General features: G+C 42.7%; 1 protein-coding gene across 5 annotated transcripts in view; it reads left to right on the plus strand.

Moving 5' to 3' along the window:
* The window catches only part of TUBGCP5 (tubulin, gamma complex associated protein 5), a 135,985-nt gene that overhangs the window by 93,472 nt on the left and 23,961 nt on the right, over positions 1-18,552 (plus strand). For all 5 annotated transcript variants that reach the window (XM_014529523.1, XM_014529522.1, XM_014529518.1 and 2 more), the window contains 3 exons: positions 6,351-6,549; positions 7,632-7,820; positions 8,941-9,123. In XM_014529523.1, the coding sequence (XP_014385009.1) occupies positions 6,351-6,549; positions 7,632-7,820; positions 8,941-9,123 (571 nt within the window). The remainder of the gene's footprint in view (positions 1-6,350; positions 6,550-7,631; positions 7,821-8,940; positions 9,124-18,552) is intronic.

Below are 18,552 nucleotides of genomic sequence, written 5' to 3' on the forward strand. Positions count from 1 at the left end.
AAGGGAGTGGCAAGAAATATTCAAAGTGATGAATAGCAAGAACCTACAACCAAGATTACTCTACCCAGCAAAGCTATCATTTAGAATTGAAGGTCAGATAAAGAGCTTCACAGACAAGAAAAAGCTAAAGGAGTTCATCACAACCAAACCAGTATTATATGAAATGCTGAAGGGTATTCTTTAAGAACAGGAAGAAGAAGATAAAGATAAAAAATTATGAACAACAAAGTGACAACAAATACATATCTATCAACAAGTGAATTTAAAAATCAAATGAATAAAAAATGATGAACAGAGTAAACTGGTGAATGGAATAGAATCAGAGGCATGGAAATGGAACAGACTGACGATTCTTAGAGGGAAGAGGGTGTCGGGGGATACAGGTTTGCGGTGGGGGGGGGGGATGCGGGAAGAGATTAGACAAAGATCTTATATGCATACAGACAATAGGGTGGTGAGGGCCTGGGGTGGGGTGGGAACTGGGTGGAAGGGAGCTATGGAGGGAAAAAGGAAGGACATCTGTAATAATCTCAACAATAAAGATTTTTAAAAAAATACCCTTAACATTTCATGTAACACTGGTTTGGTGATGATGAACTCCTTTAACCTTTTCTTGTTTGTGAAGCAATTTATTTGATCCTCAATTCTAAATGAGAGCTTTGCTTGGTAGAGTAATCTTGGTTGTAGGTCCTCATTGTTCATCACTTTGAATATATCTTGCCACTCCCTCTGGCCTGCAAAGTTTCTGTTGAAAAATCAGCTGACAGTGTTATGGGAGCTCCCTTGTAGGAAACTAACTGCTTTTCTCTTGCTGCTTTTAAGATTCTCTCTGTCTTTAACCCTTGGCATTTTAATTATGATGTGTCTTGGTGTGGGCCTCTTTGGGTTCCTCTTGTTTGGGACTCTGTGCTTCCTGGACTTGTATATATATTTTTTCACCAGGTAGGGGAAGTTTTCTGTCATTATTTCTTCAAATAGGTTTTCAATATCTTGCTTTCTCTCATCTTCTTCTGGCACCCCCATGCGAATGTTGGTACGCTTGATGTTGTCCCACAGGCTCTTTAACACTATCTTCATATTTTTGGATTCTTTCTTCTTTTTGCTCTTTTGATTGGGAGTTTTTTGCTTTCTCACATTCCAAATCGTTTATTTGATTCTTGAAATCTTCTACTCTACTGTTGAATTCCTGTAAATTATTCTTTATTTCAGTTAATGTATGCTTCATTTCTGATGGGTCCTTTTTCATGTCTTTGATATTCTCACTAAGATCCTTGAAAGTCTCATAAAAATCCTTGACTAACCTTATAACCATGGTTTTGAACTCTGTATCCAGTATTTGCTTGCTTTTGTGACATGTTTCTTTGTCTCCGCATTTTGGCTGCTCCCTGTTTATTTCTATGTGTTAGGTAGAGCTGCTATGTCTCCTGGAATTGGTAGAGTGGCCTTGTGTAGTAGGTGTCCTGTGGGGCCCAGTGGCTCAGCCTCCCCAATCACCTGAGCTGGGCACTCTAGGTGGGCACACCCTGTAGTTGAACCTTGATTGTTGGCATCACTGGGAGGAGTTGACCTCCAGGCCAATAGGCTGTGAGGACCAGCTGCAACTACAGTGGGAGAGATGCTGTGTAGGAGGCACCCTTATGGAGCAGGACTTGCTTTAGTGGGGCTTTGCTGCTCGCTGAGTCTGCCGCTTGAGTGTATCACTCGTAGATGTGTAGAGTTGTAATCTGCTATGGTATAAAGCTGTCCACTGTAGGGTGCACTGGTTCTGGGGCCTCCAGGGAGGTGCAAAGTCAGCTACTGCCTATCCTCTGCCTAGGACCACCTGGCACGAGCTGCGGAGTGATCTGCAGATGGCTGCTACTTATCTATGGCTTAGAGGTGCTGAGGAGAGGCCATGCTGTGAAACAAGGCAGGCTGCTGCTAGTGCCAGGCCTGGGCCCTCTTATTGAGAGGTATGGGACATGCTGAGGCCAGCTGCTGCTTGTTCGAAAGATTTTAGCAAAGTGTGAAGTCTGAGCCAGGAGAGCCTATTCATTTGGTAAGACCACTGCAACAGCTTGGATTCAGGCTGCAAATTGTATGGGGTGGGATCTCAGGGAGTCACCAGGGTGGGGTGAAGAGTGTGAGCCAGGTTTATGGAGACTCAGATATGACGCCTGTCTGCGGGCTCTGTTGGGGGAGGGCTCAGCATAGGAACAATGACAGCACCCGTGTCTAGGAGAATGCTGCCCCCCAGTTCCCACCCTGATGCCAAACAATTCAGTTCCTCCCCATATCTCCTGCACCTTTCCAGCTACTGCCCGAGCGCTGGAGCTCAGAGGCAGCAAGTCAGTGTCAGTTCATGTGCTGAACCTTTAAGAGGAACACCCGTGACACCAGCAGCCTGTGTCACTCAGTCATAGTCCCCAATGGTTTTTACAGCCTGAAGTTACAGGGATGCTCTTCCCAGCTCTGGAACCCTTGGCTGAGGGCTCTGGTGTGGGGCTGGGACACCTTGCTTCTCACATAGACCTCCACAACCAAGATATCCCTCCCAATTAAAAGAATACCACACATGGGTGTCAGACCACTCTGTTCTATGGCTCTGCCCCTCCCACCAGCCTCAGTGTGCTTTCTTCTTTAATCCTCTAGTTGTAGGACTTCCATTTAGCCGGATTTCGGATGGTTCTGAATGATGGTGATTCTGTATTTTAGTTGTAATTTTGATGTGGTTGTGGGAGGCAGCAAGTACTGCGTTTACCTACACCAGCATCTTGACCAGAAATCTCATATCTTTTTTATGTGCTTTAATAATATTTTCACTTTGTAATATTTCTCTTTTGAATGAATAGTAAAATGTCTTGAGCTTTTCAAGGCCACTGTTTGAAGTGTTTTTTTCCAGTAAAATTAAGACTTCCCTTAGTGTTATTATCAAAGTGCTGTACGGTATCATAGTAACTTAACTTTCAAGTATCCTGTTTAGGGGTGTTACCTTGTTCAGAAAAAAATTAGGTTACACTTTAATGTTTCACCATGAATTTTGCAGTTGTCTGACAGAATGTAAAAATGTTTAGTGGCACTGTATTTTAAAGGTAACGAAACAGGAATAGACCCTCATAATCCAAAGGAAAAATACCAGGCTATATTTAGACAAAGTTGCATAATACAGTGGGGCCTTGACTTACGAGTGTCTCTCGGCCGATTTTTTGCTTTGAGTTGCGAGCTAAAATTCGGGTTACGAGCCAGCTTCAGATACCCCACCGCTAGTTGGCGCAGCGAACATCACAGTGAACACCACAACATCAGCCCAGCATCACGTGTCTCACTCGTTCACTTTATGATTTGACATACGAGTAATTTGAGTTACGAGCTCCATCACGGAACGAATTAAACTCGTAAGTCAAGGCCCCACTGTATTATGCAACTTTGTCTAAATATAGCCTGGTATTTTTCCTTTGGATTATGAGGGTCTATTCCTGTTTCGTTACCTTTAAAATACAGTGCCACTAAACATTTTTACATTCTGTCAGACAACTGCAAAATTCATGGTGAAACATTAAAGTGTAACCTAATTTTTTTCTGAACAAGGTAACACCCCTAAACAGGATACTTGAAAGTTAAGTTACTATGATACCGTACAGCACTTTGATAATAACACTAAGGGAAGTCTTAATTTTACTGGAAAAAAACACTTCAAACAGTGGCCTTGAAAAGCTCAAGACATTTTACTATTCATTCAAAAGAGAAATATTACAAAGTGAAAATATTATTAAAGCACATAAAAAAGATATGAGATTTCTGGTCAAGATGCTGGTGTAGGTAAACGCAGTACTTGCTGCCTCCCACAACCACATCAAAATTACAACTAAAATACAGAATCACCATCATTCAGAACCATCCGAAATCCGGCTAAATGGAAGTCCTACAACTAGAGGATTAAAGAAGAAAGCACACTGAGGCTGGTGGGAGGGGCAGAGCCATAGAACAGAGTGGTCTGACACCCATGTGTGGTATTCTTTTAATTGGGAGGGATATCTTGGTTGTGGAGGTCTATGTGAGAAGCAAGGTGTCCCAGCCCCACACATTTCTGATGGGTCCTTTTTCATGTCTTTGATATTCTCACTAAGATCCTTGAAAGTCTCATAAAAATCCTTGACTAACCTTATAACCATGGTTTTGAACTCTGTATCCAGTTTTGCTTGCTTTTGTGACATGTTTCTTTGTCTCCGCATTTTGGCTGCTCCCTGTTTATTTCTATGTGTTAGGTAGAGCTGCTATGTCTCCTGGAATTGGTAGAGTGGCCTTGTGTAGTAGGTGTCCTGTGGGGCCCAGTGGCTCAGCCTCCCCAATCACCTGAGCTGGGCACTCTAGGTGGGCACACCCTGTAGTTGAACCTTGATTGTTGGCATCACTGGGAGGAGTTGACCTCCAGGCCAATAGGCTGTGAGGACCAGCTGCAACTACAGTGGGAGAGATGCTGTGTAGGAGGCACCCTTATGGAGCAGGACTTGCTTTAGTGGGGCTTTGCTGCTCGCTGAGTCTGCCGCTTGAGTGTATCACTCGTAGATGTGTAGAGTTGTAATCTGCTATGGTATAAAGCTGTCCACTGTAGGGTGCACTGGTTCTGGGGCCTCCAGGGAGGTGCAAAGTCAGCTACTGCCTATCCTCTGCCTAGGACCACCTGGCACGAGCTGCGGAGTGATCTGCAGATGGCTGCTACTTATCTATGGCTTAGAGGTGCTGAGGAGAGGCCATGCTGTGAAACAAGGCAGGCTGCTGCTAGTGCCAGGCCTGGGCCCTCTTATTGAGAGGTATGGGACATGCTGAGGCCAGCTGCTGCTTGTTCGAAAGATTTTAGCAAAGTGTGAAGTCTGAGCCAGGAGAGCCTATTCATTTGGTAAGACCACTGCAACAGCTTGGATTCAGGCTGCAAATTGTATGGGGTGGGATCTCAGGGAGTCACCAGGGTGGGGTGAAGAGTGTGAGCCAGGTTTATGGAGACTCAGATATGACGCCTGTCTGCGGGCTCTGTTGGGGGAGGGCTCAGCATAGGAACAATGACAGCACCCGTGTCTAGGAGAATGCTGCCCCCCAGTTCCCACCCTGATGCCAAACAATTCAGTTCCTCCCCATATCTCCTGCACCTTTCCAGCTACTGCCCGAGCGCTGGAGCTCAGAGGCAGCAAGTCAGTGTCAGTTCATGTGCTGAACCTTTAAGAGGAACACCCGTGACACCAGCAGCCTGTGTCACTCAGTCATAGTCCCCAATGGTTTTTACAGCCTGAAGTTACAGGGATGCTCTTCCCAGCTCTGGAACCCTTGGCTGAGGGCTCTGGTGTGGGGCTGGGACACCTTGCTTCTCACATAGACCTCCACAACCAAGATATCCCTCCCAATTAAAAGAATACCACACATGGGTGTCAGACCACTCTGTTCTATGGCTCTGCCCCTCCCACCAGCCTCAGTGTGCTTTCTTCTTTAATCCTCTAGTTGTAGGACTTCCATTTAGCCGGATTTCGGATGGTTCTGAATGATGGTGATTCTGTATTTTAGTTGTAATTTTGATGTGGTTGTGGGAGGCAGCAAGTACTGCGTTTACCTACACCAGCATCTTGACCAGAAATCTCATATCTTTTTTATGTGCTTTAATAATATTTTCACTTTGTAATATTTCTCTTTTGAATGAATAGTAAAATGTCTTGAGCTTTTCAAGGCCACTGTTTGAAGTGTTTTTTTCCAGTAAAATTAAGACTTCCCTTAGTGTTATTATCAAAGTGCTGTACGGTATCATAGTAACTTAACTTTCAAGTATCCTGTTTAGGGGTGTTACCTTGTTCAGAAAAAAATTAGGTTACACTTTAATGTTTCACCATGAATTTTGCAGTTGTCTGACACTTTAATGTTTCACCATGAATTTTGCAGTTGTCTGACAGAATGTAAAAATGTTTAGTGGCACTGTATTTTAAAGGTAACGAAACAGGAATAGACCCTCATAATCCAAAGGAAAAATACCAGGCTATATTTAGACAAAGTTGCATAATACAGTGGGGCCTTGACTTACGAGTTTAATTCGTTCCGTGATGGAGCTCGTAACTCAAATTACTCGTATGTCAAATCATAAAGTGAACGAGTGAGACACGTGATGCTGGGCTGATGTTGTGGTGTTCACTGTGATGTTCGCTGCGCCAACTAGCGGTGGGGTATCTGAAGCTGGCTCGTAACCCGAATTTTAGCTCGCAACTCAAAGCAAAAAATCGGCCGAGAGACACTCGTAAGTCAAGGCCCCACTGTAATTCTGAATGCTACTTATATTATTTACTAGAACATGGCTAATAACATTAAGTAACTTGACATATTTCTTTATGTTTTAGATGCAGGAAGAAAAGGCTTATATAGCCTCTTCCTGGAATCTGTGCAGTCACGCCTTCGACATGGAGAAGAAGCCCATACACAGCCCCTCACTGAGCAGCAGGCAGCCCAGGGGAACCTCATTAGGATGCAGTCCATTGCAGAACGACACCTGGAGCTGGACGATGCTCACGACCCCCTACTGGCAGTCAACTTTGCCAGGTGAAATCCAACTGCAACATCTTTGATGGTTGAAATAGCAGAATCTGTGCAGGATTTAGTAATGGTTTATTTCTGCTAGGTGGGGCTTTCCAGCCTTAAAAATAAAAACTTTGTAGCCTCTCCTACCTCATGAATGGAATACAGGATACTGTGTTCACTTATTTCAGGTGTCTCATTTGGCCTCCATGTTGGTGAAAGTCCACAGATTATCACGTGCCCTAGGCCCAAGGGAGTGCTATCACTGGAACTGGAGATGCTCTAAAAAGTCTGGGTTCTGCCTGGCCGGGTGGCTCAGTTGGTTGAGCATCGTACTGTGCACAAAAAGGTTGCTGGTTCAATTCCCAGTTAGGGCGTGTTTGGAAGGCAACCCATTGATGTTTCTCTCTCACAACAATGCTTCCCCCCACTCCCTTCCTCTATGCATGTCCTTGGGTGAGGATTTTTTTTAAGTCTGGGTTATGGACGGACATCAGAAATATTGAGTTAGACCTTCCTTATGTGCAGAATGTACCTTGACCCTTTGAAGCATTTAGGGATTAATACCAACACAGTGCCCCTCATCATCTAATGGCCGTCACTCACTACCAGCAACCGAAGGGCTACAAGTACTTGATCCTAAAGACAAAAGTGACTTTGAAAAACTGATCCACCCAAAGTATTTTATTTTGTTTTGTTTATCCTCACCCGAGGATATTTTTTCCATTGATTTTTTTCTTTTTTTTTTTTTTTTAGAGAGAGTGGAAGGGAGGTGGGGGGGGTGAGAGAGAGAGAAACATGGATGTGAGAAAGACACATCGATTGGTTGCCTCCCACACAAGTCCGGATCAGGGCCGGGGATCGAGCCCACAACTGAGGCACATGCCCTTGACTGGAATTGAACTTGCAACTCTTCAGTCCATGGGCCCACGTTCTAACCATTGAGCAACTAGCTAGGGCCACTCAAAGTATATTTTGAGGAAAAAGACTTTCTCTTTCTGTAATAGTTGGTAATTTAAGACTAACAAAATGGTACTCTGGAGTTTAAGAAAATTCTCTTGACAGCTGCTCTTAAAAAGAAGACTCATTTTTTTGTGTGTGTAAAGGTTGTATTTGGAACAGAGTGACTTTCACGAGAAGTTTGCTGGTGGAGATGTATGTATGGATAGATCCTCAGAATCTGTGACGTGCCAGACGTTTGAATTCACGCTGAGATCTTGCCTCTATCCCCATATTGACAAGCAGTATCTAGATTGCTGTGGAAACCTCATGCAAACGCTGAAGAAAGATTACAGGTATAAAGGAGTTCTGTTTTGGAAGTAGTCTGTAGTTTATTGTACTTTAAGAACAGTTGAGGTTATTTTAAAACCTGTATTTCAAGTTAAGCTTTATTAGAGTAGGAAATAGTTATGCAGTAAACAATTTTCTTTTGAAAGAATCAGTTAACCATTAATGTTTTCTTAACTATGTTGTGAAATTTAATTTTTTGTTTCTGAGATGCTATCCCAAAAGAAAAACAGATAAAGCATGTCGCACAAAATGCCCATCACAAAATTTGCTATCAGAGTAAAAAACATGAAATTGCCAGTTCTTTAAATTATGGCTTATCTATAAATATGCCATATTCATATCATGTGTGAATTTTGTAAAGTTCATACAAATAATATTTATACAGAGTATTTAATGACATATTTTGTTCTTAAAACTTAAAAAGCAGGATATCTATAATAATAAAGGCGTAATATGCAAATTGACCAAACAGCCAAACAGCGGAATGACCGTCCGGAGGACCTTCTGGACAAAGCAGGGGCTGTGAGGGCCTACTCTTGCACAAATTTCGTGCACCGGGCCTCTAGTGTTATATAATGAGGACTATATATTTTTAATGCATAGAAAAAAGACTAGGAAGAAATACCCCAAATATTAACAGTGGAAATTCACTATGAATAGTAGGATTTGGATTCACTTTTTTTTTTTTAATCCTCACCAGAGGATATGTTTTCATTGATTTTTTAGAAGATAAGGAGGGGTGGAGGGAGGGAGAGAGAAAGACAGAGAGAGAGAGAAACATTGATCAGTTGCCTCCTGTATGTGCCCCAACTGGCAATCAAACCTGCACCCTTTCAGTGTATGGGATGATGCCCAACCAATTGAGCCACACCAGCCAGGGCTGTAGTCACTATTTTTTATTACACTTTTGTGACTGCCCAGTTTTCTACGTGATGGAAAAATAACTTTCTGATTATTAAAATAAAGCACATACTATTTTTATTATTAACAATGTATTTAAGAGGTGTTAGTGTCTCTGATTTTAGTCATTGTGGCATGTAAACCTGTTTCACTGGAAATGGTAGCATACAAACCTGTTACTGATGGAGAATCCTGGCTCGTGTTGCTTATTTTCTCTCCCTTCAGGTTGGTGGAGTACTTGCAGGCCATGAGGAATTTTTTTTTAATGGAGGGTGGAGATACCATGTATGACTTCTACACATCAATTTTTGACAAAATAAGAGAAAAGGAAACCTGGCAAAATGTGTCTTTTCTTAACGTCCAGCTCCAAGAAGCAGTAGGACAGCGTTATCCTGAAGACAGTTCACGGTAAAATATGGGAGGCACCTATCATATTCAATATTACAAAGTAATCCACGTGCCATGAACCCTTCTATGAATTTTTGTCTATATAATCTTATTTAATCTTCACACTAACCCTATGAATTTTGCTACTATTATTTCACATATTGGAAAACCAAGGCAGCAGGAAGCTGTGACTTGCCCACTGAGCAAAAGGGGGTGACGCAATGGGACTATGCTGCTGTCAGGCTGTGCTGCTGTGGGCTGTGCCACCTCCCTGCCAGGGGCTGCACCCTCCAGCCGGCTGCCTGGCCTCCTTCGTGATCGTCTCAGATGGTCTGTGGGAGCTCCGGCCTTGTGGACCCTCACTCCCGCCACACGCTGCTCAGACCGCTCACAGCCAGCCAGGCTCAGGAGGGAGAGTAGATGCCACCGCTGGTGGGCAGAGTCACATGCTTTCAGCTCTTCCTCCTGCTGAGCACCTGGGCCAGGCCTGGGAGTTGGTGCCGCCAAGTCTTCGTAGCACAGAGACCCCTTCCGCCCCATCATGCTCAGTCCCTTTCTCATTCCCCTTTGAAATAAATAACGATAATGGTTAACATGGCTGCGTGCCACTTTTAAGGCATTATTCTCACAGCCATGCTGCTTACTGACCATCTGTTACTAGTAGTAGATAGAATAATTTTTGTTTTCATTTCATTCTCTTATTACCTTTGATTATTCCATAAAAACAGAATTTCATCAATTATGTAGTTAGTAAAAGCAGGATAACTGCTCAGTTATTTTCCAAATAAGAAATTAGTGCCCAGCACCCCCTAGAGGGGACCAGAGAAGTTTATGTTTTTCAATATCAGTAGAAACCCATGAATTTTGCTATTTTTAATAAGTTTTCATCTATGACATTCATTTTTAAAAAATATTTTTAGACAGGAAGGAAGGAAGAGGAAGAGAAAAACATCGATGTTAGAGAGAAACATGGATCCTGCACACCACCTACGGGGATCGAGCTCAACACCGGGCTTGTGCCCTGTGTATGGGACGCCGCCCAACCAGCTGAACCACACTGGCCAGGGCTGCAGTCAGTCTTTTCTTGTTGCTCAGACTGTCCAGGCTCGTCCTGTGCTCGTCCCGCCCAGATCCAGTACCTCTCACCAGCGCTCGGCTGTTGGGAGGCTTCAGAAGCCCTCGGCTGGGTGCTGGAGCACACCCACTGGCCCTGGGTTGTCACCACTCTGGGCTCTCTGTGTGGACAGAGCTAGGCAACATGTAGAAAGAGAGAAGGATGTAAGCTGTTATCGATATTTTCAGTGGATGTTAAAGATGACAGATTTCATTTCTTTTTTTTTTAAATTGTTTTATTGCTTAAAGTATTACAAAGAGTAGTACATATGTCTCCTTTTTTTTACCCCCCTTGACATTCCCCCACCCTCCCCTACCCCCAGTGTCTTGTGTCCATTGATTATGCTTATATGCACGCATACAAGTCCTTTGGTTGATCTCTTCCTACCCCCTCCCGCCCCCCAACCCTCCCCAGCCTTCCCGCTGTAGTTTGACAGTCTGTTCAAGGCTGCTCTGCCTCTGTATCTATTTTTGTTCATCAGTTTATAATGGTCTTTATTATCCATAAATGAGTGAGATCATGTGGTATTTTTCCTTCATTGACTGGCTTATTTCACTTAGCATAATGCTCTCCAGTTCCATCCATGCTGTTGCAAATGGTAAGAGTTCCTTCTTTTTTACAGCAGCATAGTATTCCATCGTGTAGATGTACCACAGTTTTCTAATCCATTCATCTACTGATGGGCACTTAGGCTGTTTCCAAATCTTAGCTATGGTGAATTGTGCTGCTATGAACATAGGGGTGCATATATCCTTTCTGATTGGTGTTTCTGGTTTCTTGGGATATATTCCTAGAAGTGGGATCACAGGGTCAAATGGGAGTTCCATGTTTTGTTTTTTGAGGAAACTCCATACTGTCTTCCATAGTGGCTGCACCAGTCTGCATTCCCACCAGCAGTGCACAAGTGTTCCTTTTTCTCCACATCCTCTCCAGCACTTGTCATTTGTTGATTTGTTGATGATAGCCATTCTGACAGGTGTGAAATGGTACCTCATTGTTGTTTTGATTTGCATCTCTCAGATGATTAGCGACTTTGAGCATGTTTTCATATGTCTCTTGGCTTTCTGAATGTCCTCTTTTGAAAGGTGTCTATTTAGGTCCTTTGCCCATTTTTTGATTGGATTGTTTATCTTCCTTTTGTTAAGTTGTATGAGTTCCCTATAAATTTTGGAGATTAGGCCCTTATCAGATATGACATTGGCAAATATGTTTTCCCACGCAGTGGGTTTTCTTGTTGTTTTGTTGATGGTTTCTTTTGCTGTGCAGAAGCTTTTTATTTTGATGTAGTCCCATTTGTTCATTTTCTCTTTAGTTTCAACTGCCCTAGGAGCTGTATCAGTGAAGAAATTGCTTTGGCATATGTCTGAGATTTTGTTGCCTTTGGATTCTTCTAGAATTTTTATGGTTTCCTGTCGTACATTTAAGTCCTTTATCCATTTTGAGTTTATTCTTGTGTATGGTGTAAGTTGGTGGTCTAGTTTCATTTTCTTGCATATATCTGTCCAATTTTCCCAACACCACTTATTGAAGAGACTATCTTGGCTCCATTGTATGTTCTTGCCTCCTTTGTCAAATATTAATTGAGCATATTGGTTCGGGCTAATTTCTGGACTCTCTATTCTATTCCACTGATCTATATGTCTGTTCTTGTGCCAGTACCAGGCAGTTTTGAGAACAGTGGCTTTGTAATACAGCTTGATATCTGGCATTGAGATCCCACCTACTTTGTTCTTTCTCAGGATCGCTGCAGCTATTCGGGGTCTTTTTTTATTCCAGATGAATTTTTGGAGAGTTCGTTCTAGATCTTTGAAGTAGGCCATTGGTATTTTAATGGGAAGTGCGTTGAATTTATAGATTGCTTTGGGTAGTATGGACATTTTAATGATGTTGATTCTACCAATCCAAGAACATGGTATGTTCTTCCATCTCTTTATGTCTTCCTCTATCTCTTTTTTCAACGTCCTGTAGTTTTCTGAGTAGAGGTCTTTTACCTCTTTAGTTAAGTTTATTCCTAGGTAGCTTAATTTTTTTGGTGCGATGGTAAATGGGATTGTTTTTATAATCTCTCTTTCTGAAAGTTCACTATTGGTGTATAGAAATGCCTCAGATTTCTTGGGGTTAATTTTGTATCCTGCTACATTGCCAAATTCATGTATTAAGTCTAGTAGCTTTTTGATGGAGTCTCTAGGGTTTTGTATGTATAATATCATGTCATCTGCAAATAAGGACAGTTTTACTTCCTCTTTTCCAATTTGGATGCCTTTTATTTCTTCTTCTTGTCTAATTGCAATGGCTAATACTTCCAGGACTATGTTGAAGAGGAGTGGTGAGAGTGGGCATCCCTGTCTTGTTCCTGTTCTTAGGGGAAATGGTGTTAGTTTTTGTCCATTGAGTATGATGTTGGCTGTGGGCCTGTCATATATGGCTTTTATTATGTTGAGGTATGATCCTTCTATTCCCACCTTGCTGAGAGTTTTTATCAAAAATGGGTGTTGGATTTTGTCGAATGCTTTTTCTGCATCAATTGATATGACCATGTGGTTTTTTTCTTTCAATTTGTTTATGTGATGTATTACGTTTATTGATTTACGGATGTTGTACCATCCTTGCATCCCTGGGATAAATCCTACTTGGTCATGGTGTATGATCTTTCTGATGTACTGTTGGATCCGATTTGCTAAGATTTTGTTGAGGATTTTGGCATCTATGTTCATGAGGGATATTGGCCTGTAATTCTCTTTCATTGTGTTGTCTTTACCTGGTTTTGGTATTAGGGTGATGCTGGCTTCATAGAATGAGCTTGGAAGTGTTCCTTCCTCCTGAATTTTTTGTAGTAGTCTGAGGAGGATAGGTTTTAGTTCTTCCTTGAAAGTTTGGTAAAACTCCCCTGAGAAGCCATCTGGTCCTGGGCTTTTGTTTGCTGGAAGCTTTCTGATGACTGCTTCAATTTCTTCCATAGTTATTGGCCTATTGAGATTTTTAGATTCTTCCTGATTAAGTTTTGGAATGTTGTATTTTCCTAGGAATTTGTCCATTTCCTCCAGGTTGTCTAGTTTGTTGGAGTAGAGTTGTTCATAGTATTTTTTAACAATCATTTGTATTTCTGTGGGGTCTGTTGTTATTTCGCCTCTATCATTTCTGATTTGGTTTATTTGGGTCCTCTCTCTTTGCTTCTTGGTGAGCCTGGCTAGAGGTTTGTCAATCTTGTTTATCCTTTCAAAGAACCAGCTCTTGGTTTCATTGATTTTCTGTATTGTTTTTTTGGTCTCTATGTCATTTATTTCTGCTCTAATCTTTATTATCTCCTTCCTTCTGCTCACTCTGGGGTTTTCTTGTTGCTCTCTTTCTAATTCTTTGAGCTGTAGATTTAGATGATTTACTACCATTTTTTCTTGTTTGTTGAGGTAGGCCTGTAGAGCTATAAACTTCCCTCTCAGGACTGCTTTCATTGTGTCCCAAAGGTTTTGGATTGTTGTGTTTTCATTGTCATTAGTTTCCAGGATGTTTTTAATTTCTTCTTTGATCTCATTGGTAACCCAATCAATATTTAATAACATGCTATTCAGCTTCCAAGTGTTTGAGTATTTTGGGTTGTTTTTATTGTAGTTTATTTCTAACATTATGCCATCGTGGTCTGAGAAGAAGCTTTTTATGATTTCAATCTTCTTGAATTTGGGGAGACTTTGTTTGTGACCCAATATGTGGTCTATTTTTGAATATGTCCCATGAGCACCTGAGAGGAATGTATATTCCATGGCTTTGGGGTGAAGTGTTCTGAAGATGTCAATTAAGTCCATCTGATCTAGTGAGTCATTTAGGATTTCTGTTTCTTTGCTGATTTTTTGTCTAGAGGATTTATCCAGTTATGTCAGTGGTGTATGAAAGTCCCCTACTTTGATTGTATTGTTGTTGATCTCTATCTCTCCATTGATACCTTCCAGGAGTTTTTTTTATGTATTTGGGTGCTCCTGCATTGGGTGCATATATGTTTACCAGGGTTATATCTTCTTGTTGTATTGATCCCTTTAGTATTATGAAGTGGCCTTCCTTATCTCTGGTTATGGCCTTCACTTTGAGATGTATTTTGTCCGATATAAGTATTGCTACCCCAGCTTTTTTTTCATTTCCATTTGCCTGAAAGATATTTTTCCATCCCTTCACTTTCAGTCTGTGTGAGTCCCTTTTAATGAGGTGGGTCTCTTGTAGACAGCAAATGTATGGGTCATGTTTTTTTATCCATTCAGCCACTCGATGTCTTTTGATTGGACCATTTAGTCCATTTACGTTTAAAGTTATTATTGAAAGGTACTTGTTTGTAGCCATTTCTTTTTTTGTGTGGCTGTTTTCTTTCTGGGCTTTTTATTTCTTCTTTTTACACCAGTCCCTTTAGCATTTCTTGCATTGCTGGCTTGGTGGTGATGAACTCCCTTAGCCTTTTTTTGTCTGTGAAGCTTCTTATTTCCCCTTCAATTTTGAATGATAGCCTTGCTGGATAGAGTATTCTTGGATTCAGTCCTTTGCTTTGCATCACTTTGTAGATTTCCGTCCATTCTTTTCTGGCCTGATGTGTTTCTGTTGAGTAATCATTTGATAATCTAATGGGAGATCCCTTGTATGTAACTTTCCATCTCTCTCTCTTGCAGCCTTTAAGCGTCTCTCTTTGTCCTGAACATTTGCCATGGTAATTATGATGTGTCTTGGTGTGGGTCTTTTTGGGTTCATCTTGTTTGGGACTCTCTGTGCTTGTGTGACTTTTTTCTTCCCCCCCTCAGGGAAGATTTCTGACATTATTTCTTCAAATAGGTTTTCTAATCCTTGTTCCTCTTTCTGTTGTTCTGGCACCCCTATTATTCGTATATTGTTTCATTTCATGTTGTCCCAAAGCTCCCTTAGGCTCTCCTCCTGTCTTTTAATTTTTTTCTCCATTTGCAGTACCGTTTGGGAGTGTTTTTGCTTCCTTGGCTTCTAATTCGCTAATTTGGTCCTCCACTTCTCCTAGTCTACTGTTGAAACTTTCCATGGTCTTTTTTATTGCAGTTATATCACTCCTTATTTCTTCTTGATTCTTACATAAGTTGTTGATTTTTTTTCCTCCATCCGGTTTATGCACTCTAGGACCCTTATGCTGAATTATTTTCTGACATATTGCATGCCTCTGTTTCACTTAGCTGCTTTTCTGGCGATTTGTCCTTTTCTTTCCTTTGGGCGTTTCTTTGTCAACCCATTTTTGGTCTCACCAACTGATCTAGATGTCGAGTCATGCAGTGGCTGCTTCTTGGGTGGCAATGGTTCCTCGGGCTGCAGTTGCCCCTCAAGTGGTCGCAGTAGTGGCTGCTCCTCAGTTGGCAGCGGCTCCTCTGGTGGGTGCTGTTCGCAGCAGTGTTGTCTCCTCTGGCTGATAGGTGAGGCTGCTCGTCCAGCTAATGTTCCTTGGACACGGTTGGACTGATCACGAGGCTGCTGCTCTTCATGTGGGTGCGGGTTGAGCATGGCTGCTGCTCCTTGGACAGGAGCGGCCTGTTCACGTTGCTTCTGCTCCTCGGATGGGCGCGGACTGCTCACGTGGCCGCTGCTCCTTGGATCGGGGCTGGCTGCACGCTGTTGCTGTTCCTCAGATGGGGCGGGCTGCTCGTGAGGCTGCCGCTCTTTGGACAGGAGCAGGTTGCTTACAGGGCTACTGCTCTTCAGATGGGGGATGGGATGCTTCCCTGGCTGCTGCTCCTCGTGCGGGAGTGAGCTCTACGTGCGGTTGCTGCTCCTCAAATGGGGGCAGGATGCTCACCCAGCTGCTGCTCGTCGGATAGGTGCAGACTGCATGTGGCTGCTGCTCCTTGGACCAGTGTGGACTGCACAGGGCTGCCGCTCCTCAGATGTGGTCGGTCTGTCTGTTCATGTGGCTGGTACTCCTTTGACAGGGGCAAGCTGCTCGGGCGGCTGCTGCTCCTTGGGCCGGAGTGAGCCTGCACATGCAGCTGTTGCTCCTTGTACGGGGGCTGTCTGCTCACGTGGCTGCTGCTCCTTGGATGGGGGATGGACTGTTTGCGTGGCTGCTTCTCTTCGGGCGGGAGCAAGCTGCACGTGTGTGTGCTGCTCCTCGGACCAGTGTGGACTGCGCAGGGCTGCCGCTCCTCAGACGTGGGTGGTCTATTCGTGTGGCTGCTGCTCCTCATACTGTGGGAGGCTGCTTGGGTGGCTACTGCTCCTTGAATGGGAGCGGGCTGCTCGCAGCGATGCTGTTCCTTGTATGGGTATGAGCTGCTCATACTGCTACTGCTCCTCGTATGGGGGCAGGCTGCTCATGCAGCTGCTGCTCCTTGGATGGGGGCAGGTTTCTCGCACACCTACTGCTCCTCAGACAGGAGGAGGGTGTGGGCTGCTCAGCTGCTGCTCCTCGGATGGGGGCGGGCTGCGTGGGGCTGCCGCTTCTCACTCATGGGCAGGCTGCTCGTGTGGCTGCTGCTCCTCAGACGGGGCAGGCTGCTCACGTGGTTTCTGCTCCTCAGATGTTATTGACACATTAAGGTAACAGACATTGGTTTTGTTCTATAATAAATATTAATAGTTCCAAAGTAACAACAACAAGCCCCCAAAAACATGCTTGGGATTGTTTTCTTGTACTTCCGGTCATCTGCATTTCAAGGTCAATGGGAATAGCTCTTCCTGTGATTAGACCAGCACTGACCAAGGGTTACAGTTTATTTTCTACTTTCAGAAATCGCTTCCTCCCACCTTAGTTCCTTTTTTTTGTTTTTTGTTTTTGTTAATTCTCACCCAAGGATATTTTTTTTATTGATTTTTAGAGAGAGTGGAAAGGAAGGAGAGGGGTAGGGAGGGAAGAGAGAGAAAGAAACATCCATGTAGAGACACATCAATTGGTTGCCTCCCACATGCTCCCCGACCAGGGCCGGGGATCAAACCTGCAACACAGATATGTGCCCTTGGCTGGAATCAAACCAGTGACCCTTCAGTGTGTGCGTCGACACTCTAACCATTGAGCAACACCAGCCAGGGCAATTCCATTTTGTTTTTGAATTAGGTAAAACAGCTATGAGTTCTTAAATTGAAATCACTGGTACAAAGGTACTTTTAGGGACACTTGGCTTCTGTTTCTGCCTTCCCTGTAGGTAATCATTTTTATTAGATTTTCTTTTACCCTTGTTATGTTTACTTTTTGGACCAAAAACGTAGACATGTATTCCTTTTCCTCTTTGCATGTTACATGAAATGCAGCACAGTCCACACTCTCCAACACCTGCTCGGTTTTTCATATGTAAATAACACATCATAGACTCAGTCCCCCCACAGGCCAGGCAGTGTGTCCTTTCCCACTGACTGCTTTCGCGGTGTCCACTCAGCCCGCTGTCCCATAGGTGGGCACTGGGTTTCTAATCCTCGCTGAGCATGTGTGCCTGGCCTTGCACATTTCACCTCAGTGTAACTTGGAAGTAGATTTTTAGAATGGGATTGCAGTGAAGAGTAAATGTGTGTGTGATTCTGCTGGGTCCCACCAGATCCCTCCTCCCAAAGGCTATATCTCCTCTGGTTCCCAGCAGTGTGCAGAGTGCCGTTCTCCACAGCTTCACCCCCTCAATGTGTTGTCAAACTTTTGGATTTTTGCCATCTGATGGTGAGAAATGGTATTTCAGCGTAGTTTTAATTCACATTTTTTAAATATGAGTGAGCTTTGTCATCTTTCCAAATGTGTATTTTTGCATTTCTCTTAAGAACAGCTATTCATATCTTTTGACACTATTTCTGTCAGTATCCGGTTGTTGGTCTTTATCATCTTTTTCCATTTTTAGGAGCTCTTTAATCTGGTTTCCCTCTTTGACATTGGTCTTTTTATTCTGCTCACCATATAATCATTTTTGTTGCTGTTTAGTCATGCAGATTTTTTTAGTTTTATAACATAACAGTCTTTCTCTTATTACTCCTGGATTTTGAGTCATAGTTAAGAAGGTTTTACTCCCTTCCAGTTATATTTAAATTCACCGTCTTCCAATGTTTGAATTGATTTTTTACATTTATATATTAATTCATTTGGAATTTATCCAGCTAAATAGGAGAAATAGATCCAGGTTAATCTTTTTCCAAATGACTGGTTGGTTCTCATCACTTATTTCTTTAAAAAAAACAAAAACGAAATGTTTCTTTCCCTCATTTATTTGAGGTACCCCTTTATCTTTAAATTTTCATATGTATTTGGACCTCTTTCTAGATTTTTCATTCTATATCATTGTTCTTTTTATTTCTGTGCCTGTAGCATTTTGGTTTAATAGGGTTTTTCTGGCTATTCTTGCTTATTTATTTTTCTTTTTTTTTTTTTTTTTTTTTTC

Source organism: Myotis brandtii, unplaced genomic scaffold, assembly GCF_000412655.1.
Source record: "Myotis brandtii unplaced genomic scaffold, ASM41265v1 scaffold684, whole genome shotgun sequence".
Classification (NCBI taxonomy): Eukaryota; Metazoa; Chordata; class Mammalia; order Chiroptera; family Vespertilionidae; genus Myotis; species Myotis brandtii.